The 27432-nt window shown below is 34.4% G+C and overlaps 1 protein-coding gene and 1 long non-coding RNA gene across 2 annotated transcripts; one reads left to right on the top strand and one right to left on the bottom strand.

The window, feature by feature from the left end:
- Nucleotides 1–4172: 4172 nt before the first annotated feature.
- LOC119084298 lies at nt 4173–26997 on the bottom strand. The gene is made up of 3 exons (XR_005089039.1): nt 26624–26997; nt 23070–23074; nt 4173–4184 (listed from the first exon to the last, which is right to left on the bottom strand). It is a non-coding gene; the product is annotated as an uncharacterized LOC119084298 (long non-coding RNA).
- On the top strand, nt 5183–24068 carry LOC119084283 (cell death protein hid-like). The gene is made up of 4 exons (XM_037194209.1): nt 5183–6092; nt 18749–18911; nt 18977–19220; nt 23453–24068. Exons 1-4 carry the CDS (start codon nt 5912–5914, stop codon nt 23528–23530), a joined length of 666 nt encoding a protein of 221 aa, XP_037050104.1. The 5' UTR covers nt 5183–5911; the 3' UTR covers nt 23531–24068.
- Nucleotides 26998–27432: the final 435 nt, after the last annotated feature.

The following is a 27432-nucleotide window of genomic DNA, read 5'->3' as shown; positions in this document are numbered from 1 at the left end:
GCCGTTCTCGAATCAAATTATTGAATAAAATGTAGATTGGCTTGTGCTACCGCACCGTGTTTACGGTTCATATGCAATCAGTGAGCCTTTTGTTTGCGTGAAATAGATTCATTGCATTACACTCAGCATAGTTGTTGCAGTTGAGTTTGAAAAATTATGTATTCGATAATTGCTACCGTTGTCGGTCACTGAAAGTGTCGATTCAAGTCAGAGTGAAGTAAACCAGGTAGGAGCAGAGGACGAATAAACATTCAAAGGAGTGACCTAAATCCCGTTACAATCGTTTCATGCATTTTAAGAGGCACCGGTACTTTTCCGAAAAGCATACATTAGGGCGATTTTTAAATACAGGATTTTAGTTTACTTTTGATGATATCTTTCCATCAGAATCCTTTTTCAAAAATGTACGACCGCAATTCCGACCACAAATGTGTTAGCTTTTAACAGAAAATAGATTTGGTTGTAACAATTTGACCAGCTCTGAGAACAATGAGCAGTTTATGAAAATTTCATGAAACTGCTCACTTTTCTCAGAGCTGATCAAACGACTACAACCAAAACTAATTTTTATTTAAAGCTAGCAGATTCGTGGTCGGAATTGCGGTCGTACATTTTTCAAAAAGGATTCTGATGAAAAGATATTAACAAAAATGAAATACGAAACACGCAGATGTAGGCTACAATTTTAGCTAAGTGCCGGTGCCTCTTAAGCGTTTTGCACCAAAAGCCGACTTATGCATTTAGGTCTATTGTCAATTTGACTGCTCTTTCCTGGTTTACTTTACTCTGCCGTGGTCTACTGCAAGTGAAACGCTACATTTACGGAATATTTCCCCCATCGGGAAATAGAGCTTCTTTTATGTAGCAAAACGCTTGGCAAAACAAATGAAGTAAAAGATTGTACATTGTATGCTGACGGAAATAAGCGATTTTCATAATTGTTCTTGAGTTTTTCCCCCCTCTTCTGTTACTTTAATTGATTATTTTTTTTGTTTAAAGCATCGCATAATATGTTTGATAGCAGATCTTGTTCTTCTTTATCATTAATATACGTTTTGCTATTTAAAGGAACCCCAGCTAAATTATTGACGCCGTTGTCAATAACAGATGATAATATGAATCTATATAAAATGCACATAATGTGATCGCTTTAATTCCTTTGTCCATAAGTAATACATTGGTAATACTCTGGGTATAAATACACTATTCAAACCAGGACTCGGAATAGATTGTTTGGTGTATTCAAGAGTGGTATATACAGTTCATGCATTGAAGGGTAGATAAACTAGTTCGATCAGAGTGAGATCTTCGATCATTCCTGACTACAAAAATATCTCATTTCCATAAAATGATTTGCGGTCCTAACAGGGCTTATTATTAAGAAATTTAAATCTGAAAATTCGGAAAAATTCCGAATAATTATCAAAAAGTTCCGAAAAAAAAGTTCCGAAATTTTTCGGAGTTTTTTCAGATTAATATTCCCAATAACAAGCCGCTGGTCTTGATTCTCACGCTTTCGTAACTTCAAATATTCGTAATTTGACAGTTGCGTGGATAAAATCCCATAAGAACTGTCAAGTAATAAGAGTTCTTAAAGTATAGTTTCCACTTAAAAAGAGCACTCCGTTTAGCCTCCGTTTACATGACAGTTGTAAAATAGAACAAAAGAACTGTCACGCAAACGGAGTGGAAATTGAATTTATTTCAATTTTTTACTCCGTTTACGTGACAGTTCCTTTGTTATATTTTACAACTGTCATGTAAACGGAGGCTAAACGGAGTGCTCTTTTTAAGTGGAAACTATACTTAAAGTTACGAATGTTTCGAGAATCGGCGCCCTGGACGCCAATTCTCATGAATTTAAGAGTCCATAATTTGACAGTTGCCACCTTAACGCTAAGAGTGGTCGTCCATACGATTCGTAACTTTCAAGGTAACAACTGACAAATTACTAATTCTTAAATTCACTAGAATCGGCGCCCAGGTACCTAAACATTTAAAATACGAAATGTTCAGTACAAGTATAGCTTTACAATCATTTGATTGAAAATGCAGACAATGTGACACCGTACTGGCAATAACAGCAAAGGTTATTACACTTAACTTTAACGACTATTTATATTCTCACTTTGCTTTTATTTCCAAGACAATATTCTTACACAAAAGAATTAACCGTATCCGTACGTATACGTATCTTTTGTGCATGTATTCGCCCATAACAAAAAAAAAATGAAAACTGAAAAGAACAAACTTTCGTTCTGTTCCATGTGTATATAATACAACTCATACCACTCAAGCAAACACGAAATGTTTTGTTTTGACTAAGTGCATCTTTGTGCAACTAAATGATGGAGATATTGTGAAATAGATTGCTCAGGGTGAATGTAAGAAAGTCATAATTGATGTGAGATTCTCACATTGTGAGAATGGCGAAAGGAAGAAATTTGGAAGCTTCAAAGCCTTAAGTGAACATTTATGGCTGTATGAAGTGCTAATCTCTGAATATGAAACGCATCATTTGCTAGACCATACTAATTCTTCTTCTGTCTGTTTTTAAAGTAAATTCACTCACCAAATGATAATTCAAATAAATTTTACATATTTTCCATGGACATGGTGCAACAACAACAACCAAATAGGTGCTGTAAAATCAACATGTTGCATTTTGAACGTACAGCTTATTTTTCGTTACAACTTGACATGATACTTGCGCGTAGATACAATATCTTATGTCTTATACCCTACCACTCGCTGTTATTATACGGTTGTATTTATAAAAAAAAATGGAAAGACAAGTTTTACAATCATATAAAGAAGAATTGATTGCGCAGCCATGGTCTCTACACTTCCACAGTATTGGTAATGTTTACAAACAAACCGTATTGGTGGTGGTGTGGACACGTTTTTTTTATATATGGAAATGCGTTTTACGAATGCTTGTGTAATATTATAGCGAACTGCATGCAGCAACTTGTCTTGGGAGTTAAATTAAAGCGCATTAATTGTTTGAAATGCAATATCATTTTACTGGTTTTTAATGCAGCAGCGTATTAAATTAATTAATTTAATTAGCCTAGCACTTTCCTTCATTATCGGAGATTTTATATAATTGCGCCATGCGTTTGGATTTACTTTTTTTTTGCAATAAGAGATGTGTCTCTTCACGATGCAAATGTATGAGAAGCAAATTGCGAGATGTATCACTTTCGATCGATTTCGTGATCTTTCAATACACTTTCAAATGGTGACAAATGGCTCGACAAATAAAGGGAAATTATTTGTATTTTTGAGTGTTAGGACAGCCGTTACAAGGGTTGCCGCTACTCCATATTCGATATCTTTTTATACTTTACCTACTCTAAACACTTCCACCTTAATGCCCTTCATGTAGAAATGCCCGATATCAAAATGCAATGACTTTTTCCTTTTGAAAATCCCTTTTGAAAATCACTATATCGTCAAGACGGTTGCTTCACTTAGTTCAGACGAGAAAAAGGTTTATCAATTTCCACAAAAAGTTTATCGTTTCTTTACTGTGGTCGCCTTTTAACACCACTTATGTTTGTTAACGAAATAGATAGAGTTCCATTGCCCAAACCGACAATGTCATTTTCGAACCACTCTGTTTTGTGTAATGAACGCGCATTTTTGGAAAATGCATAGTTTATGCTGATAATCATAAAACTTGCATGAAAAGTTTTTTATGTTTGTGGACGGATGAATTTAGGCACCTCGACGCCCTCAGCATGTAATAGTTATTTACGCATCTGTTGTGGACGGTATATTATAGTCAATTTCGTGAGTTGTAGCAGGAACGAAGATAGGGCGACAAACGAAATTGCTTAAAAACAACCGTCCACAACAGATGCGTATACAGTTTTCCATGTTGAGGGTCTAAATTACGAGAAAAATTCTGAAATGTATGCCCAAGATATGCCAAGATTTTTTAGCTGATACGAATTCAGAACTCGTCTCCGGCTCGTGCTGGAACCATCTCATTCGTCAGACGACTCTTATCTTTATTTTTCGATGCATACGGTGGTGATCGAGGTGCAGTTGTGCATAAAGAAAAAATCAAATTTGTATACAACCAACGCACTGCTCCTAGCATGAACATAAGAAATATTTGGAGGCTGATGAAGTCACAGTAGGCACTGCGTTTCTTTCGTAAATATATATGACTTCTTTTCGTTGTATGAGTTAAAACACACAATACAAGATTGATTTCTTAAGCGGTAGCTCTCATCACAAAAGCCTCCAAATTGGACATTTGTCAAAGAAGTGTTCATGCTAGGAGCAGTGCGTTGATACAACCCAATTTTATATCTCGATCCTTGCGGTGGACCTTGAGTGTAAATCGTCATTCAACGTGGTATCACTAAATTGTTGAGCAAAAAACTCAATAAATAGGAAATTTACGTCGCCCTTAAAGTGCGTCAATAGAAAAGCTAAACAAGTTATGTCCAGGTTGAATCGACTTAATTGAAATTTCCCGGAAGTATACAAATTCCTCAACAACTCAACGAAAACTACTGTGCACCGTACGCTTTATACAACTTTTCCAAACAATTTCCCATTTAATTTTCCCTAATTAAATACCATCCCCAATTCAGTTTGATTTACTTTTTTTTAAAACAAAAACAAATTTAAACAGAATCGAAATTTAGTTTTAAAATCAACAAGTCCCAAACATTACTATATCGAGCATACTCTACAATATATATCAGCTTGTTGATATAAATTATACGTTTAAAAATGATGTCAAGCGTTGGCTTTTTATCGTTCCATGGATGTATATGTGGCGTATGTATTATTTACAGAAATCTTATACCATATAATAATTGGTATAGTATATGCTTACACCGTCGGTTCGTCTATTTTACACTGATTTCCCCTTAAATCTACAAGTCGAGGTTTCGTCGTACATATATACAAACTTGCGACAACCACACTTAAAGGCATACAATAATTAATTCAAATACACTGGAACCGAATGCAACAATTTTTCGTTTTGAACTATGTGCATGCAGTTTGCCTCTTTCTCTTCAACATCTTTTTTCTATTATACAAAACACAGCACACACGACTGTTTACGATGGATCTCTTTAGACCGAAGATTTTTTTTTGTTTGTTTGTTTCTCTCGCGGTGTGTTGAATGCGTCGAGAATATAATGCGGAACTTGCATACAGTCAGTCGATTACGAACAGCGAAGCGAGTGAGACGTGTATTTGAATTGTTTCTGTGGATAGAATATTATTCGGTTTTATTTTCCATATTTTCTAGATTGTGTTTTTACATCACACGTCCCTAAGCGCTTTACTTGTTGATATGAAATATTTTATTTTTTGAACAATTTTGGAGTGCAGTTTGAGAATTGTTTCTTTTAAAAAATTGTAATTCGGTGTTAGTGGTTCATTTGTGGCTAATTTTTTAAATTACAATTTGGATTAAACATTTGAGAAAGAAAATATCTGCGGCGCTTAATTGTTCTGTTAAAAAAAATATCAAAAAATAAAAACTTTGAAAGTAAAGAAGAAGTGAAGAGGAAGAACACCAATTGTTTTCCGGTGAAATAAAATCCGTATGAACAGAAAGGATTTACCGTAAATCTGATAATGGATGAAAAGCACTTAGCAGAAAATCCAGATTAGAAAGAGTGAAAATTATAAAAGAAAATGTAAAACGAGTTTTCCACTTCAAAAGGATTTGACTGTGAAATAGAGGAAAATTAATTGAAAAACTGCAAATAAAATAAAATAATTTTTTGTACTTTATATGTGACACTAAAATAAAAAATATTTTTTGTGAAATAAATTTTCTCCAATTGTAATTAACAAGCAAATTGAAACAATTTTTTTTTGTGTTCGTCAACTAAACTTTGAATATATAAACAATTTTGCAATCATCACGATGGCTGTGCCCTTTTTTGTGCCAGATGGTGACGACCAACGATCGAATGGTTCGACGCCGCAATCACAAAGTACGATTTCTTCAGCTACACAAACGCCGTTACAGAGTCCAGTCAATGACGAACATTTGGTCCAAGCTTTCTACGAAGCTCTATCGTTGTATTCGGCCAATTTGCTACAAGGTTTGTTTGACTCATTTTTTTCTTATTTTACATTTTAATGCAAAGTTTAAGATGAAGCTGAATATACCGAATGTAGCTGTCGAGGGGTACTTGATTTCAAGTTCTCATTAAAATGGACTTTCCTCTTAGTATAAGAATATGGGGAACATAAGTGTCTTCGAATCTTACCAATTGTATAAGTTTGTTTGTTTGAATTTCCACGGATTTTCTAAGTCTTTCAAGGTTTTATGATCAGATGTAGATGATCTGCCAGTTTTCATCGGATTTTTTTTTAAGTTGACAAAGAATTTTCGAATATGATCTGTAGTTCGGTCATAACTTTTTAACTTTTTAAATTTAGTGCAGCAAGTAGTCAGAACTAATTCATTCATTCATTCTTTCTAACTAATTCCATATCAACGCTGAAATTCTTCAATTCAAAGAAGACGTTAGGGTAATGCCATTCGACAGATGTCCTTGTGAACACAAAATTGAAGTATTTCACGAAGTACTGGCTTTGGGTACGTTTGATATATCGGATTTTTTTTACAAAATTCACCAAATTTATTTTTGGTAAATTTTAGACATTTTGGTAACTTTGTGTAATTTTTGGTAAAGTTTGGTAAGTTTTACCAAATAAATTTACCGGAAATAGACTCTCTTAGGAGTTGGTTGATTCAAGATGATCTACCTACCGTACACAGTTAAGAAGCGTCAGACTCAATTTCCGACAAGTTTACGACGCTAAAAAATCTCGATGTTTTTTTAACGTTATGTTTCTCAACGCATTGTTTGCCACAAATTATTTACTATCATCACCACAAGGTAATAGTTACTGTCAGAAAAATCGGATTTGTTTGTTTAAAAAACATATCATCCAGAATGGACAGGTTCATAAAACTCGGCTTTGAAACTCGTTCAAGCACCGAGAACATGTTTTACTAAATCAACAAATCAACGGTACATCATGATTCATTTTGTGGTGAAATTTTGTAAATTATTTTCTGTGACTAAGAATCGACCGTCGAACCATTTTACATAAAGTCGACATATAATTTCGATTTCTTTTTCGACCTGATGGTGACTCACATTTTCAATATTGCTTCTAAATAGGTCAATAACTCGTCCATCGCATTTTAATTTTCTTCTTATTCGCAATGTAAACAAACAACATCGAGTCGATGATGATGATGACAACTTGGTTTAACGTATAGTTCGATGTGTTGATGACATTCTATTCTTCTTGGTCGATTCAGTGCAATTAGCGTCTGTAAACTAATCGATGTTCATATACAATTCCTAATGTAACTGTCTCGTTCCGATGTTGATGGTTTGTAAATTCTAGCCTCAACAAGGGCACACTTTGAGTCAGTCTTTGACTGCATTAATTGTCCATTGTTAAAAGTCCTATGTTGTGAGGGGAAGCTTAACGTCTCACTTGTGTTATCGCATATCGTAGCTGTATATAAGACATCGATCCTACAAAATTCGACTAATGAAGAAGTACTTCGATTAAAGCTTTATCAGCGCGTAGTTCAGTCATTTTTCGCCTTGATCAGTTCATTTTCGCTTACAAAACGAATTTTATAAGATCGATTTTTGGGAAAAAGTTCTGGTTGTATCAGTTGTTATGGCTTTTTCTTTGGAGTCATAAATTTGAAAATGTTGAATAAGGACTATCGCACTAATTTCAGTCCAACTTTGCTTTGAGGACGGTAGTTGCAGAGCCGATATTACAGAATCTACTCTACAATCCTCATTGTCCAAAATGTGCACCACTTTCCATACACAATCACCGAAAATTTACCACTATTGTCATCATCATTGACTATTATTGCCACTATTGTCCGTGGCGTGTGTGCACCATCAGAACACTTATCGTGATTTTTGTCAACAAGTATCTGCATTCAAATACATGTCGAGTGCTTGTCCTAATTCATATAAAATTAAATTTTAAATGGATTACACACAGTCGTCTACACAGACCCCAGTGTGCAGCCTTGATATAAAATATAATTTAAAAAAAAAATCATTAAATTGCGTTCAAGATACTTCCGTTCCATATTTTGAAAACTTTTCATCGCGTGACATATTTTACATGTAAAATGTGTCATTACCAGTAGCAGCCAGTAATATTTACCCACTGTACGAGTGGATGTGAAGTTGAATGGTAATTTTCTGCGTACCAATTTCTGTTTACTTCAGAAAATTATATCGGAAAATATTTAGACGTTCAACCCGTTCAACGTATGCAAGTAATGGCATTTGCCATAACATTTCAAAATATTCATTAAAAACATAAACAAATGACTGGTGTTGGCGCTTGTGTGTTGCTCAATTTAATCGCGTATTTTATGATGTACATTATGCATTTTCTCGTACACAAGTGGTACACAGCTATACATACTCTTTTGATATCATTTGCCGATTGCAAGACATCAACCGATACGTATAGCGTTCCATTCACAAACAGAATGATATCCCATTACACTTTATTCGTTCACAACGAGCAACTAATTGCACTGTTTGCTTACATAACATCATATTGTGTTGTCTTTGGATGCATTAAAGTTTATTAATTCTTGGTTACGTATTGCATAACACTATGGTCATTCATACTCAGAACAATCGTATCGGAATTGTCGACGATATAGTCTTCAAATCAAACGTATTGTATTTAGGATGGTCGTTTGCTAATTTTGTGTTGTAGGCTACTTTCCAGGGTTGATTGGAACATTAGCTTTGAAAACGTGATACAATCATCGATCAATAAATTGGAGTTGGGTGGATGTGAAGGTTGTTTTTTGTTCAATTATTTCCTTCATTTCTCCAGTTGTTACGAATTTCTGTGACAATTATTAACTGAACTGTAAACGTTCCAACGGAAAAAGGTTTTCCGAAGTTTGTCTGTTTTGCCTCCGAAAACGTCTCCTTTATCCGTATTAAGCATTTGCTTTGTGAATGGCAAGAGCACATCCGAATAAAGATCGTTGAATCTGTTATGTTAATCGAAACATTTTCCTTCAAGGCTGATACAGTTGAACAAGCGTTTTGTTCAATTTTACCTTCATCTATCAAGTGTCCATTGGAGCTTCAAATTTAATTGGCATAATTCTGATTTAAAGTAAACAAGTTCCATTGAATTAGGAGGTGAGGAATGCTGATGAACGATTTTTGTGTGTTCAAACTTTCGGCTCATTTTAAATCGAATTTTTTATTGCGCCAAAACCGAGACTTGAAAAGGGGTCAATTCAAAAATATGTTAATCGGCATTCCTCAACTCGTAATTCAACGACACGTTCTTTGATGTTCAGCAATTTAGTAAGAAACGGGTTGGATTGTACCGGCAAAATTAGTAAAAATTAACGGAGTCGATTCAGCCGTCGGAACTACAACTAGCTAGTGAAGTTAGCTCATACCCTTGCAATGAAATGTCTCATTGTAAGACGAAATTCGGAGTGTGCCATCACAAGAAATAAAATTCTTCGAATGAATAAAATCATTGACGACTGGAGCACGAGTGTTTTTCCAACACATTGAAATAACGAAAATATTTGCTGACTTAACTTAAAAGTTTGAAACAACAAACTGCAATTTTATCCAATTCCTTTAACTTTCCCGCAATTTTTCACTGGTTATACAGATACCAGCTGTTCTAACAAGTAATAAAAAGAGCTGCTTCCATTGCAGTGCGGTATACCACATTCACACACCGCTTGATTCAACTATCTACGAAATATATCGGCAAAGAAAAACTATGAAAAACTTTGAAAACTCGTTTGCTCATTCCGTATTTATGAAACGACATCGTTATACGTATACAATCGAACCGCACGTTTCTTTTGCAACATATAAAACATATAATTGAATTATGAATTCAATTAATTTCGTGTAATTGATAAAATGAAAATTTTATTACAAGAGTTACTGCTTACTGAATTAAAACGTTTTTGTTTTTAACGTTGCCATTGGAAGTATTCGCGTTGGGTTATAATAAAATGGGTTTGCCGCAGAGTCGTCGGTAATTAAATTGGTATCGAAACTGAAATGGTAAGGTGACAATTTGTTGTCACTTGACACTCAATAAAATTTTCCTGTAAGTTCTGTTTCACATCAACTTACCGCTTTTATCGACTTTCCTACAACAAGTTGAACGAACATAAAAATTGAACGTAAAATTCCTTCAGGCAATTGCTGGTAATAGATTGTATTGTACTCGTTGAGTATGTTATATAATCTAGGCGACAGCATCGACAGGCAGGGAAAGGATTCTTTCCGCAAGAACACATCCTGCAACACTGAGGAAAAAGAGTTGAAAATCTCACCTGTAGCTGGTAATTTTGGCTCCAGGGAATCTACAATAGCTGCAACAGCTGTAGCGCCGCATACAAAAAATACAACAGCGCTACAGCTGTTGCAGCTATTGTAGATTACCTGGAGCCAAAATTACCAGCTACAGGTGAGATTTTCAAGGGCGCAAGTTACCAAACTTTTTTAATGAATGAAATAAGACCCACTGGTTACATATCCGGAGACTATTGACGAACAATATTTTCTTCACCTTCAACCTTTACTTCCCATCAACAAATTCTGCACAAAGTGCAGTGAGTGGTGAATAGCTTTATCTATATTTTCTTGAATTTTCCCTCATGAACTCCCTGGTATTTTTCGAGAAAACATTTTTGAGAAAATCTGTAAAAAAATTTAAAAATCCAGGAAAATTTTGGAAAATTCAGAAAAATATTGAAAAGTTTGGGAAAATATTGGAAATAATTGCAAAAACTTTGGAAAATTTGGAAAAATTCAGAAAAATATTGAAAAATTTGGGAAAATATTGGAAATAATTGCGAAAACTTTGGAAAATTTCGGAAAATGTTGAAAAATCTAGGAAAGAGTAGGAAAAGGAGAAGGAAAACTGTTTTTGGAAAATTTGTAAAATTTTTGGAAATACTCGGAAAATTGTGAAAAATATTGAAAAGTGTTGGAAAATATACCAAAAATAATCACTGCAAAACCGTCCTTTCTAACATCCATCCCAACGATATGCACTGCACATTATGCAGAAAGCATTTCCCTTCGACTGACGGATTTCCATTTATACCATAAAAACTCCAGACACCCGAGTCGCCGAAAGCTCCGCACAAAACAATCAATCAAATTGAAATGTTTCCGAATAAATTGAGTTAACTTCAACCCGAAAAAACCAAATCATTGTATGCTTACCCCCGTCCAACAACACAGAGTGTGAGGACATTTTAGAAACACTCATAAATAAACCGCTTGTAAATCTACATGTCGTTACATTAATACACCAAGATATACAACAACCATACGCAAAAAAAAAATTGAAGTTACTCAACTGTAAGTAATGCAAACAATACAATGGTTAAAAGCATTACACACATTACAATACAATGTTTGTAACATTTTTTTGGCTCGGTCGTTTTATTCGTTTCATATATATCCAGTAGCAATATTTCGTTGGTAAAAAAGCGAGGTAGCATTTCGATTTAATGCACGTTGTATGCATAGTAAGTTGTAAATAATGTATGTTCCTTTTACACAGTATAAAACAAAACGGGGTAAAAAAAAAGTGGAAAATAAAAATCGTTTTTCATATCGTTATGCATAATGTAACGCACATTCACCATCAATAATTTACAATTTACAAAGTTGTTTATTGCATTTTAATTGGTTTATTAAAATCTGGGGATATTTCGGTTATTTATTTATTATTCAAGGTGTAATTTATCTGGTCGGTGAATTGTGGGTCTCAAATTAAAATTGTTAAAAAAGAATTACATTTTGGGTAATACGAATTCGAACGGAATAAAAAATAAAATAAATTGTTACGTTGTCGGAATGAGATACGGATGGGAAATGGTACCATTACGTTACCATTAAGTCATTAAGTAACAGTCCCGGCGGAAGTAGAAAGAAATAAAAGGCTCAAATATCTAAGTTCAGTTGGCTAATTGAATAGTCTTTTACATGCTACATGCATCGAAAACCGTACTTTTCATGCTTAAGGCACTACTTTCGACGATCTTAGCATGTAAAATTCGGGATAAAAATGAAAAGTTTCGTTTTCGTGTGTTTATTGACCTCGGCTTCGCCTCGGATCGACAAAATGCAAACGACTTTTCATCTTTTTATCCTTAGTTATGCAAATAACTGTCACAAATTTAACAAGAATAAAAAGTTGAGAAGTCGATTTTTCGTGTGTGTATTTTTGTTGATCCGAGGCGAAGCCAAGCCCAATTAACAGACAAAAACGTGATTTTTTCCTCTATCCCGAATTTTTATATAAGAGATTCTTGACCCTAGAGAAATCAAAAGCATGCAAAGAAATTTTCACAATAATCATTTTCTCACCTCAGCTGAAACTTCGAAAACCTTTGTTGTGAAAGACGTTGTGGCCTGTGGGCCACAAACAACACTCCCGAAGTGAAATTTCCAACTTTTTTTCCCTTATTGAACTATTTACAGATTCTATGTTCATTCAATTAGGCCGCCCATTCTCCGATGTCATTTTTATAATTTTTGTTATTCGAAGTTTTGGCTACCTTTTTAAGAGAAATTCTTGTGATTTTCCTGACTTAACTCGATTGAGTTTTACTTTTATCTACAGCAGCGAAGCGACACCGTCTGCTTCAATGCCATTTTAAGTAAATATTTGGTGACGAATTTGACACCCAGACCGCGAGAAGAAAGATGGAAGAAAAATTGAAGAAAGATTGAGGTTATAATTGGTAGGAGTAATCGGGTATGGTAATGGAACAATCAAATTTTCAATGGGTGCAAGGGACTCTGGTGGACACTTTTTGAAGCTTAAAAATTTCACAACGATTCTAGATAGACAAATCCGGGTAAATTATTGTAGTAGTAGAAAGACCTTAACTCCACACAAAGAATTGGTTTTTAGAACCATCTTCACAGAAATCTACAATGAAAAAGTAACTATTTTTGTTTTGCTTCTCGTCTCAGCTTTCTTGCGTCACTAAATTTACTATAAGTCATGTTAACAGTACAGATCTTTTGAACGCATAATGAGGACTGTGCCTCAACATTTTAGGTTTTCAGAATCAGATGAAATGGTGGTGGAAGCAGTAGAAGAAATTTAGCTTCTACTCATAATACCAGAACTTATGTGCATATCAGTTCCTCATATAGCTTTGAAACTTATATTGTAATTGTTACATAAAGACGTGAAATGCTTGTTCCGTCAAATTCTTTCGAAACGCGCAAAAAAATAAAGAAGTACAAGATTCGGTGCAGAATACTAAAGCAAATGAAGTAGCAGATTGAATCGTTATAATGAATTGGTAAATATATTTTGAGCTTACACATTTGTTATGATGACTTGCAGACTATTGTCAATTGAATCAATATTTTGATGCCTGACGTAACGACTGATTCTAACTTGTATTTTCTTCAACGACAATCGTTAATTCATTTAATTCAAACATTTTCAAATCATTTGAAATTAAAAATGTGACAAAGTTTCTAACTGCGACTTAAAAATTCATTTCATTGCCACTTTCGTAATAATAAGTAAGAAATCGAGCAAGAATAAAATATGGAAAAAGAGACGATACGAACGATATGGATGTCTGACGACAAAAACAAAGCGAAACTGCAAGTAATAATAATATTATGTATAAAGAAATCGTGAACTATTAATCTACTAGACCTTGAAAATTTATTACATTTTAATGGACAATTTGAGAACATTGAAGTGCATTTAATACATCTGCTAAAATAAATTACAAATTTATATTTCATCAATAAACATGAACTGACGTACAGTACGTTTGTTTATATTGATTTTAAATTGAAATTGCATAATTTATACGAGTCGAGTACAGTGTCGATACATTCTCGGTTCAAGCATATTATTTAATGATTTCTACATTATTTAATCGAAGCTGCCCTACCCCGGCGTTACATTGGTAAAGGTTAATTTTAGCGTACAACATTAGTATTCGTCAGCAGCAAGGTTTCAAGTTGGTATGTCTACTACGTCTACTAATGGAAGAAGATGTAATTACGAAATGTTGCATCTTAAGATTTCACAGTTTGTACAAATTAGGATAGTACGTCTATACTTGAAGGCGTGGTTCGGAATTCACGTTAAGCATGTGGTCCGCTAGTGTGGTTAATTCATACTAGCTGACAGTTACAAGGCTGTATACTTTGGGGAGGTCACGCAGATGCAGATACGCGGGTTACACACCACGTTTCATACAAAAAATTCACCACGCCATACAAATTCAATTTTGGTGAGTTTGTTTGTATGGAAAAGGTGTGTTCCCGCGTATCTAATAAAATGACGATCTGCGTGACCTCCCCAAAGTATACAGCCTTGGACAGTTACTCCGTGAAACAAAACCGGCTGTCAAACCAGTGACTTAACAGTGCTGCTCCCGACTAAACAGTGCCGTTGGGATTATTATGATTATTATTTTTAGAGATTTATTTCAGAAATCTTTCAATTCATTTGTTTAGAACACGTTTTTCGTTATAAAAGACCTCATTAGTCAAAGCTTGTCTTTTATCTTGCTGTCGTTGGGACAAAGGGTCAAGATTCGGATTGAGTTTAGATTCGTTGGACTGTTGTGAGTAAATCGCTTGGAAAATTTCATTTTGTTTTCGGCACCAGAGGCCGTGCAGTAAAGGTCAGTTGGAAGGAGCCCACAATCGTTTTTGACTGGCTGTTCCGTGACATGACATTTATACTAGGAAAGTCTGTCTCCTGTAGACCGGCCTGGAGCGATTTTAGTAGAATTTTCCAAAAGTTTGGCTACATTGATGAGATTATAAGACTGATTCTACCTTGACAAAGCAACTGAAGGTCCGAAATGTCCTGGTTCCTATTTGCTTTAGGAACCAATCATGCCAATCATGCGATGGTGATACATTGAATCGAATGAGCTATAACTCAATCGCAAAATCATAATTATGATGTCTTAGTAAACATTATTATCAGTCTACAAAATTACGCCACAGTCCGCTTGGCTTATTATTTTCTAAACTTTGAATAAAGACAGTTTTCCATCACTTTCTTCAAAGAATATTGAAATGAAACCCCTCAATGACCGTTTGAACGGAAATGATTTAAAGAAATCAAACAAAAGGGTGAATTGAAAAATCGCCCCTTTCTTCAATATAACAACACGTACGCTTAAGTCTATAAACGACAGTGTTAAAAATTGTTTTTTTTTTTCATATAGTCAGTCAGATATCGCCTCAACGCCCATAAATCTATACCAAAACCTGTTTTGTTTGACTTAGCAATATGTACGAGAGACTTTTTTTCCATTCTTGTTTATTGCACATGCACTGGTTGCACACTGTATATACACACTTTTGCTATTAATATACCCAAACAACACAGTCTTCAGGCTCTTTCGTTGTGTGTTATGTTTTATGACATTGGTGCTAAATCTAGGATTGTGCAAAACGAATATGAATAAAATTAAAGTAAAAAAAATTGGTTGTGGTTACGGTTGGTTTGCTTCTTCAGATTGCATACAGTCGATAAATAAAATTTATAATTTTTTTTTCGAATTGTTCACAATTTATAATTGCTTATTAACACATTTCGAGGACATGTGTGTCGGTTTATTATCGAGATTGGTAAATTCAAAAAAAATTATTTTTTGTCAAATTGAATTTGCAAAGAAAATGTTTTAGGTTACGTTTGTGTTGGAATGGGTGTGTTATTGAGAGGAGTTGTTTCTTGAGCCTGGACAGTTCACTTTAGCATGAACTACGCAAATTTGTTTACACTGACAAAAATGAGTCGAAAATCTCACATGTAGCAGGTAATTTAGTCTCCAGATAATCTACAAGAGCTGCGCCAAATAATGTAGATTACCTCGTGACAAAATTTCCTGTGACAGGTGAAATCCTCACACTTTTTTGTCAGTGTACTATAAGAAATTGAGTGCTATTATTGCCTCATTCTACTAGTCTAACAATCAAGTTTACTCTTACTGGTGTTTCTGACATTCGTCTCATCAACTGCTCGTCTTCACACCAAAATAGTGTCAGAGAAAATGTAATTTTTTCAGCTCAGTAAAATGACAATCTGAAGATTAGGAACAACGAACAGAATCAGAATCAATAACGTTCGAATAAAGTCATTTTGTCAGGTTGGGATCGTTCCACCTGACTAGCACCATTTAAAGGGGTTTACTGCGTACCTAATGCTAAAGCTTACTATTACGTAGCAATTTGCCCCCTTCGAAAGTGATCCATTAAATGATGAATTGTGTCGCTTCATTTTTCGTGAATTCTTACGTGATAGGCAACTTACGCATGCGGCAGACAGTAAAGCAAATTTCATTAGCAGTAGCCTATACACCACCGTCCAAAATGTTTCTTCTGACGAGTTGGTTTATGTTCCAAACATGTACCAAACCTTTTGAACAACGGTGCATCGACTATTAATTTACGACCACAATTTCAAAAGATGAATTTCGAACGACTCGATAGCTTGAACTCCAGAGATATGAGCAAAAAAAGTGCGCAAACATTCGAAGTCATTTTTTTGTCCAAATTTTGATATGAGTACAATCCCTTGGCCATCAATTCTCCCAGCATAGTAGAAACGTAATAAATTTAAAGGGAAGGGGACATTAATCTCTCGAAAATAAAATCTAAATTTTAATGTCGATGGTTATCCTGTTGACAGTATAGGAACTAAATAGCTAGTCTCATCAATAAATTACCGCCATCCTTACAACGCCTCGTCATCAATTTATCACAAATAATTCATTCAAGAAAACACATGAAAAAAATTTCAAAAACTTTTTTCGATGTTCGTATAATGATCGTGTGCAATAGCAGAACAGCAATAAAAATCGAAATAATTGGTCGTTAATTACTGAAAGATTTAACGAATAAAGTAAGAAATCATTTCAAGTGCGTATAAATTACGCAGCCAAAGTGTATAAAAATGAAGATGAAGAATTATTATTACGTTAGAGACACAGCCGTTTACCGATTAATGTTGTACGTAAGATGAGAAAATGAGAAAAAATTAACATTCTTCACTATACCATAAAATTGGTTTTTGTGATATTTTTATCGGAACGAGTGTATCGTCTATCTGCAAAATAATTAACGCAAGACGAAGCACTTAAATGCTCATTCTGTTTATCGTCTGGTGCATTTTTGTGTTAATTAGAAATGTAATCCAATTAAAACGTTTCGCTTTTTAAGAGCACCGATTGTTTGAGCTTGCACTTAAACCCAAATATTTTTTAAACAAACAAAATATGAGGTCAAAACGACTCCTGTGGAGGTGGTAGCATACTTCACAGAAATCTGCATTGATGAGACAGAACCTTTGTGTCAGAATTTACTTTCAATTTTTATAGAGTTTTTGGTGAGGATCTCATGTAGCTTTGAACGGAATTGCGGCGTATAGATACTGGTTTGTAGTTCGATTTTTTTAATTAAATTTGGTTCAGCTTCAGCCTTGGTGAAACATTTTAAAAATAAGGCGAAGGATATGTGAGCAAGTCAAATTTAAATTAATTTCCTGAACTGAGACGCGGAGCAGATCATGCAACAGTACTAGCTTTATATTCACATATAAGTCCTGCAGTAGTTAATGAGCTGAAGGCCTAATCTCCTATCAATGCAACTTTATTTAACTTTAAGTACCTAAGTCCCAAAGTCTCTAGAAAGCGGTGGAGTTAATTTGATTGACTTCGAACATTAGTTCAGGAGTTCGATTTTAGCTGCTCCGATATCCTTCGCCTTATTTATAAAATATGTGAACTAAATACACCATGCTGTAGGTCATCAATTCCATGTTTCTATTTTACTTAAATTACGAGGACATTGATTGTGTTCCCATGTCCAGGCTAGACTGTTGAACCAATCCCAACTGCCAACTCATTTTTTTAACGCCATAACAACAAGTTAATTTCTCGTCTAAACAATGTTTCCTTTCCATGTTGAAACAAGAAATTAATAATTCAACAACAATTAGAAATTGATCCCAAGTACGATATGTACGTAAATTTATGAATAAATAATAAATCATGCTCGCACACAGGTCACAGACACAATAACAGAGAACATCAACTTTAAGCACACATATCGTCGACTACACACATTCAATTACCGTAATGAAATGGATAATAAAATGAAATATTAAAAACAAAAGCGCATGCAAAACAAACGAATGGGATAATTTAGTTAATGAAAAATTCTTTCGCTCTTTTTTAGATTTATGTGTTGTGTCTTTCGGTATTGTGTTTGCTTCGAATTCCACTCAAGTAGGTACATCGCAAATAAACGTAATTAGTTAGACTAAGAGGTCATCGTTCATAAATATGACGTCAGGCTGAATTGTTAATCACACTCCACAATTAAACACAGATCTAAAGCTTAGAGTTAGCAAAACAATCAGTTTCCAAGCAATTTTTCTCTTCCTGTTGCAGCGCCACATTTCACTTAAGTTCTCAATCTTATAAAAAAAAGAATCAATTTTTCCTTAACCACAGCTACGGGTTTTCATTGTGCAGTAGAAATGAAATTTTATTCTCTCTTTCTCTCTTTGTCTGCTCCCGTATGCGGTTCTGTTCCGGAGCAAATAATATTCACTTGACAATGCAATTACTTGAATTTTTATTAAAAAATATTCCATTCTCTTCCAGCCACACCGGCATGTCTAAGCCCTCCATCGAGTCCCTCATGTTGTCATAGACATAACAATTATCGAGGCGATGTATTTTTCCCGCAAACGAATTCGTCACCCAGAACACCATCGGCATCAGATACATCACAATGCTGGAGATCCAGAGCCAATGGTTTGAGAAGGTGTGTTCTGAACTTGTCTCCAGTTTTGCGCCTGGTTTATTCAATTTTTGCTTTTTTCAATCAAGGCGTCTACATTCAACTGGTGACGATACTCATGACGATGCCGAAAGCAGCGATGAATTTTCAATGGCAAATGGATGCAACGTTCCACGACAATCGGTGCCGGTCGATTACGATTTGGAGGAGCATTACACATACCTGGCGGCTCGAGAGCATCTACAACCGTTTTCCGGTCAAGTTCCACCGAAAAAGAAGAAGAGGGTGGTGGAACACACCGAAGCAGATAGTCCTGTTGCTGCAAAGTCTAAGGTAAGCGAAAATAAATTTTCTTTTTCGATTTTGTTTTCTCGAAACTGATTGGAGCGGCCTTATCTTATCGGGTACAAAACGAATATAAAAAATAATAATGCAAATCTCCTCGAAGTACTGTTTATTGTATAGTTCTCTATATCATACCAATCCCTTAGTTCCTTTTCTCCAGCTACTTTCTGAGCCAATTAATCCTTAAATAACAAAAATATTTCAGAATAACAACGCAATTGGATCGGTTGTTGTTTGTTTATTTTGCTTATATGCAAAAGAGCACTAGTTTTATTCCACTCTAAGTATCCCTAGTAATGTCATGAAATGAACACTATTAACTATTGTGTGCGTGCCAATCAATAACTTTGCTTGCGTCTGTAACTCTGATTATAAAGATTGTTTATTAATTGCACAGACGGAATATTCTCTTTGCTACCGGACGATTTTTTCCTAAGACCATTGCCAATTTACAATGTTAAAATTACCATTACTGAGAATAGATTTCAATATAAGTGCACGTACTATTTGATATAAACAAGACAGTCGACCGCTGTTTCGATCTGAGAGAATAATTAATACTTCTTTCGCCGTTTTGCATTAATATGCAGATCAAAAATACCTTTTCTCATCAGGCCATGGCGACAGTGATACTTGATACAATGCACTAACACCACTACACTAATTTGCACAAGAACAAGTCTGGCGAATCATAGTTGAAATGAAATTTCAACTAATCACCGAACCTGCCACGATATTTACCAGAGAAATTGTATCGTTGAACTGCAGATTAATGCAAAATGTCGAAAGAAACATTTAATTTTCTACCAGATCTAAAAAGTGGTCAACTGTCTTGTTTGGACATGGTGCCAATGGCACCGATTCGTTGTTGATTGTTCTTGATAAACTTTTTTATTAATGAAAGAACAGAATGTACTATAGCACTACCGGTACATGTTTGCCGACCTGTGGTGTTGGATCATGGATTCGTTTTAGACAGGGGTAAAACTTAGTCAAATTACAAAAACACGAGCAAAGTTATAAGCCCGCACTTCTAACGGGTTTTCCAAAAATCTGCATCATTCTAAGCATAACTACCAGATGAAGTGCACTCGTAAATGATTATTCATTTTGTTCTCAATTTGTGAGTGAAGAAAAACGACCCTGAACATCGAACAAAAGAGCTATAAAACGGCCATAGACAAAAAAAAACTCTTCGTTCAAGTAAACATACTCTTTATTATGCTGCATGGAATCTACGGTAGATACACTTCTATTCTCGTATTATATAGATTTTCCCCCATTTCTACATGCAGCATTTATTGTTCGAACATTTCATTGATAATAACGCTTGGATGGGAGTACTTAACTGTGTCCATATAAATTTATTTATAATAATTGTATCGAGAACACATTCATCATAATAAATTCAATTTTTATCCTTTGAAACACACCATTCATATGAACATGTCCGTCTATCTATAATATCTGTACATTACAGGGAAGAGTGATGATCTATAGCATTTTATAATGCAGACCATTCTATATCCAGTCGAACACGACCCTTATATCTTTCGTATATAAAACACTCGAACATGAAATTTTGTATTTTATTTGTTATGGGGTTTTCGTACTTAACCTTGCCACATGATGGATAATTCATTTGGGTAGCACTCTCTCTCGAATAGTATATAGGGTAAAAAAGGCAACACATGAACACGAACAATGGTTGTTATGTGTGTAATGGTTAAACAAAAATGTGTTCTAATACGTACGGAAAAAAGTAGCAGAAAAACACGAAAGATGAATGTGAAGGGGACATGTGAAATTAAAGTGTATGAAAGTTTGTCCCGTCCTAATGGGCCATAAAAATGACCTAGTGATGATATAATATGGTTTGATTCGTTACAAATCTATCATCATAATATTGCTATGCGATTACGGGAAAGGTTGGCTATTGAGTTGCGAATACGAGGGAAAATTTTGCGGTCAGTGAATAAAGATTGATGCGTTGAACAAACTGAATTTATTATCGATAAGCCTTGTGCCATACATTTTCTCGTAGCAATGGTTGTAGCCTGGTTTGTAATCGCGAAAAGATTATGGTGATCACAGAATGTTTTTGAATCGTATAGAGTCACAGCAACCCTTGAAACAGCCTATATATCAATCAAAAGACTAAAATTCTCTATGATGTAAAGGTACAACTATCACGACAGAGTAAAGTTAACCAGGCAGGAGCGCTGATTTGACAAGGGACCTGAATAATCTAGTAGTCCAACTTTTTTGCGAACAAAATTTTTCAATTTATGTCAGTGTTCATTTGAGTTCACTTTCATACAGTGTATTAGGTCCCTTATTTGACGTTTCGAAAATGAACCGCTCCTGCCTGGTTTATTTTACTCTACTTCAAGCAAAAGTGATCATAGTCGTTAGCTGCCAAATAGAGAACTATTCTGGATTAAATGGTTTTTTACAGTTGTGTGACACACTGTCAAGTTTCAATACCCTATTTAGAGTACCACTCATGCTTGGAGTGCGTTGATAATATTCATATCTTCGAAAATGCCACTTACACAGACATAATAACCCTAACAGGCGGTCATTCATTTCCCTGAATCTGATCAGAACTGACCTGACCTGAAACGAGGGGGAAACCACTATTTTGTGATTAACATGGTTAATCAGTTAATCTGTTAATCAGAAACATAAGATTTGCGAATCCAAACGGTTAATCGGTGATTAACATTGATTAATTCACGTTTATTTGTAGTTTTGCGACGGTCAAATGGTGGTAAATAACCAATTCATCATCAAGTTAATCACTGGTTAATCATGTTAATCACATCAATAAAAAATAGTCGTTTCCCCCTCGACCCCTGCCTCGACCTGAAACGTGATAGTCTGACCTGAAAATTTGTATAAAAGATTCAGGTTACCTGGAACCTGAATTGACAAGTCTGATTGAAACCAGGTTCAGGTCAGGATTATTTTTCTTAAATTATATGACCTGACCTGAAATTTCAGGAATTATTGATCTTTCAACATATTTCGTCGACGTATTCGGAGCTTTTGAGAAATGGTTGTAACATCCAGACAAACAGGTCTACGAACAAGCTTCCTACTGTTTACAAATAAGCGTAATAACCTTTCTTCCTTGTTAATAAATATTACAATGAGCGGAATCATTCATAAATTCACATTGTTTCCTTAGACTTTGAAGTACTAGATTTTGCAGTTGCTCAGAACAACAAAGACGCACTTCAATGATTGAAGTTCAATCACTTAAATCAAGTACTTCAAAGTTAATTTACAGAACGTAGTGAAATGTACAGGGCCAACTTATCGATTTGGGCATGACAGCCTCAAATAACTATAGTGTGTCATTGTTTCGGATTTTTTCTATTTAAGGCCAGGTTAAGGCGTTTACTATCACAAATGTTTACGTGCTATGTAACCTGGCCTTAGGGGAATGCATACTTTGTTGAAATTTTCAACTTGAAAAGCCTACAATGGCGTTTTTTTTTAAGTAGACTGCATTTCTGATGTTATCTTTTTACAAAAATGTGTCAGTTGTGTCAATCAAAATTTGACTTTTTGTGGCAGTTCGACCATTTCTAAGAAATGTTAGCAGTTTAGGCAAACTGTTCTCTTTTCTCTGAACTAAACAAGCTGCCACAAACAAAATTTTTGAAAGTTGACACATTTGTGGCGTTTATTTTCGACTTATATTTTTCGAGAAGGATTTTCGTAAAAAGTTATCAGCGAAAATACAATACGAAACGCCCAAGAGTAGACTCTAATTTCAGCTAAGTATCCATGCCTCTTAAAAGCTTTAGTTAAACTTTAGACGCCAACTGCAACTTAACATTTGTCTGTAATAAACTGATTCTCATTTTAACCTGATTTTTTCCACCTGACCTAACAGAGTTGACGAATTTCACTTTCATAGGGAATCACTGTGTACCAACTCAGAGCTCAATTTTTGTTTTGTTGCTTGAGGCGCTGCACGTCAGTGGCAGATAGGTGTTGAGGAATTTCGCGCCGTGACATTCACAATAACCCACAAAGTGACATTTTCCTTATACAAAATGTGTCATTTTGTCAATTATTGTGAATGACGCGGCGCGAAATTCCTAGCAGCCGGCAGATATTGTAGCTTTCCCATTTACAAATTGTTTGCTAGAATGGCGGAAATATTTTTTAATGAAATTTACAATTTTTTCCTTTTTTATTTATAGGAGCAAAACTTTGTTTGGCCAACTGTTGTAACGGCTGTAGTTCTTGCCGTAGGTTGTGGCTTCCTTGTAACACGGTGAATTTAACGTAAATGTAAGTTTAATCGATAAATTAAAAGTAAAATATTTTTAACGTAAATAAATGAATAAAATAATCAAATAAATGTTGAATGGAAAGACCAGGGTGCGAGTAAAATTATATTACATTGTATCACATTGTAATGCATCAACATCACACCCACTCTTTTTGTTGTATTTGTCATATATACACCGAGGAGGCGCGAATATGCAACGCTAAATTTGAAAAAAAAAAACGAAATTAATTTGGCGAGCAATAAATAATTGCATCGATGAAAAATGATTTTTAATTGAAACCATAAAAATGTTTGTTTGCATGGTATCAACCGAGAGCCATTAAATGCATCGATAATTTTTGTAAACGGATTTATTTTTGTGAACGAATTTTTTTGAAACAAATAAAAAGTTTAAATTTTTTAGAGTTAAACGTTAAGTACGTATTCAAACTGTGTAAGTATTAATGTTAATTGACGTCGAAATGGATAACATAAAATTGAAAACATTTATACCAATTAATAATTAAAGGAAAAACAGTGAATGTCATGGATGGAAAAGTACGATTTTTGATAAACATTTAGATGTCTAGTTAAAGAAAAGCAAAAAGAAAATAATCTGAAAATGTTAGATCTGTAAGACTTAAAATATTATAACCCAAAGCGATTGTGATTCAAAGAAAAACAAATGAAAATCAAGGAATTTAAATCAGTTCAAAATACAATTTCATTTCTGTGACAATTTTTAAATTTTTAAAATATTTTGTTTTACGACGACCTACACAGAGAGACAATATCCCTGAAAAATGAGGACATTTCGCATACAAAAGGGCACTTATCCATAAATCACTCTCATGTGAGAAAATATTCGGATCAGGTTAGGGTTGATCTGTTTCTACCGAAAGTCGTGTGGACGTACGTCCTTTATAGATCACCCAAAGTGATTTGTCATGGAAATTAATCTCATCATTTTTGCAAATAAAGGCTCCTGTGCGTGGAAAATACCTTGTTAATGTTTCAAGAATCATAATTGTTCCACAAGTTGATAAATTGAAGAGTCTAGAGAAATATAACATATGTGCCACGCCGTCTTTTTTATGATTCATCGACAATACATTGCAAAGATCGCAAAGACTCCAACGTAACGTTATAATTTCCTAAAAACAATATCGTAGGTCGATTCATAAAGTAAAGGAGTAAAGCGCACCTAGTCTCTTTTGGAACGGTATACATTTTCAAGTATTTTTGAGATATTATCCACGAAATGTACTGACCTTTATGCATGGAAATTTATTTCGTTTTTATGTTCCTTTTCCTTGCGACTCCATTTTTTTCGCTTTCCTATTTTTTTGAAGCAAAGCTTCCCCCTTTTTGGTGTTGATTTTCGATTTCGGTTTGAGTTTCATTTACATTTTTATTTTGGAATTTGTTTTGTTACATCTGTAAAAGCTCATTAAAGCATATTGTGATCAAATTAATAAAAAAAAAAACAAAATGTAAAAAATTTATTGATATATAAGAACCACACACAGTTTCGGATTGGAATGTCGAACAATAGTTCGTCAATAGAAAAAAATAAAAGTTGAAATAGTAAATGTTTACCAATTCTACACAAAAATCCCACACGACCATCCCTTCATTTATAACGTAAAATTTGTGCAACAATTCCCCAGATAAGTGTTTAAATCCCAGCCACATAATCAATGAATCTGTTACTCCTTTTGTTTAAAACATCACTTAGTGTTTGATGCCAAATCTTTTACTTCATTTGTTTCGACACAATTTCTATCATATAAAAAAAACACTAACGAGACCTTGTCTCTCATTTCTTTCGTCGCTGCCGATAGAAGATGACTGGACTGGCCGTTTCTAATTTTTTGCATCTTAAATTCCCCATAAGCAATAAATGTTAAAATAAATGTTTTTAGAGTAAAGAAAACGAAAAAATCGTGAAAAATATAAAATTGGAGAAGAGAGAGAGAGACAAGTGAAAGTTTTCATTCACTATTCTTTGCCGTAGTCTCAGTTTTCTGATCATTTTTCGTTCGATTTTTTTTTTAATTGATAGGTAAGCTCTTGAACTTAACTCATTTGCACATTTGCTGGATGGGAAGTGGAATTACTTAGAAGATCCAAAACATAGTTTTCCACAGCGATAAAGTTGAGAGTCTAGAGTGAAGAATGAAATTCAAAAGTTCTCAAACAAATTAATCTTTTGCTGGAGAGCAAGATATTTTGTAGGTAAGGTAGGTAGGTATGTACATGAGATTATGTAGATTGATGTTCTTCTCAATTTTTCGATCCAATGTATGTAAACAAGAAAACACGAAAAAGGTTTTTTTGTTTGTACGTTTCGTAACTATATTGTCACATCATCAGCTTTCTTACAAATATGAAATTTCAGTCTTGTTTTTGACTAGAATGTTAGTAAACATTCTAGTCAAAAACAAGACTGAAATTTCATATTTGTAAGAAAGCTGATGATGTGACAATATAGTTACGAAACGTACAAACAAAAAAACCTTTTTCGTGTTTTCTTGTTTACATACATTGGATCGAAAAATTGAGAAGAACATCAATCTACATATTCCGTTCACGATCAAGAAAGCTACCAAAAGCATTGCTGCTGGTAAACACCATGTACATGAGATTCCGCAAACTTCAACTAGTTTTTTTCTTTTTTGTCATAAATCTCTCTGCTTACTCTCTCATCTCCATAATATTCGTATTGTCCATGGAAATAGTCTTTTTACGAAATCAAACTAGAATTTATTATCTACGTAATGTGTGCTACAAAATGGTTTCTCGATGATAAACTGTATAGACAAATGTAAAATTAAAATTAAACAAAGTGTAATTCTAAAAAGTAGCAAATTTCGTGCTTGTCAATTTGGCTTTTTATCTCCTTTAACTTTATTTGGCTGATGTTTAAATGTCGGAAATACATTTTAGTTAAACAGAATTTGGTGAATAAGTTTCCTAAGGCAAAGGTCAAGCTCTTGAATTCATACCAATCAATCGACTTTCTTCTCTTTAAAGAAAGATCGACAGAGCTGGTTCAAGACAAGTTTCTGTGTAACCGCTTGTTAGAAGAGCACGATACGAAGCATTCAGCAAGCCAACCTTAGCTACGAGAAAACTTTAATACGGAAATTTTGAGCCAAATTATAAAATCAGCCGAAAATTTTGCGATTTTAAGTTACCCTTTTCTATGTTCATTGTTAACTCACAAAAAAAATTGATGGAGCGCGCTTGTCGTGCATTTAGATATCGACCAAAGGGCTGATGAGAAAGTACAACATTTAACTGAAAACAAAAACTTTTTTTTATAAAAAAAAAAAAAACAATTTATCGTTCACAGGTGACAAACCTATATATAAATAGCAAGATAATAAAAAATCACTAGCATAATCGATGTATATCTCTAAACCAAAACTAAAATTGATTGCACAATCGAAGAAGAAGAAAAAAACAGGAGAGAAGTTTGCATTTAAAAGATTTTAAATGAAATCGCAGCATTTTTATGAAGGAAATATAATTCATGACTTTGCGCTGGAGCGAAATCTGATCCATAAACACACATCATGTGCGACAAATAATCAAAGTTTGACCCCATTATTGCGTCATCGGCTTCTGTCAATCTGTGAGTCTGATGATTAGATTCATAATCTATAGAGTTACACTTTAGTGTGATGAGACACATTTTAATGTCATAAAAAAGTATCGTAACCATGGCTGGATACTGTTGGGATGCTACGACTTACGTCGACGGAGCTGCCCAGGTGTCACTCGCTTTCTATATAAAAATTTCGTCTCTTCATACGAGCTGAAACATTATTTTTCGTCAAAATTTGGACGCGTGGAAAAAGACAGACGAGTGACGTTACCGCGTCATTCACAATAATTGACAAA

Source organism: Bradysia coprophila, unplaced genomic scaffold (genome assembly GCF_014529535.1).
Source record: "Bradysia coprophila strain Holo2 unplaced genomic scaffold, BU_Bcop_v1 contig_732, whole genome shotgun sequence".
Classification (NCBI taxonomy): domain Eukaryota; kingdom Metazoa; phylum Arthropoda; class Insecta; order Diptera; family Sciaridae; genus Bradysia; species Bradysia coprophila.
Note: the sequence above shows the minus strand (reverse complement) of the source record. Positions and strands in the feature narration are given on the sequence as shown.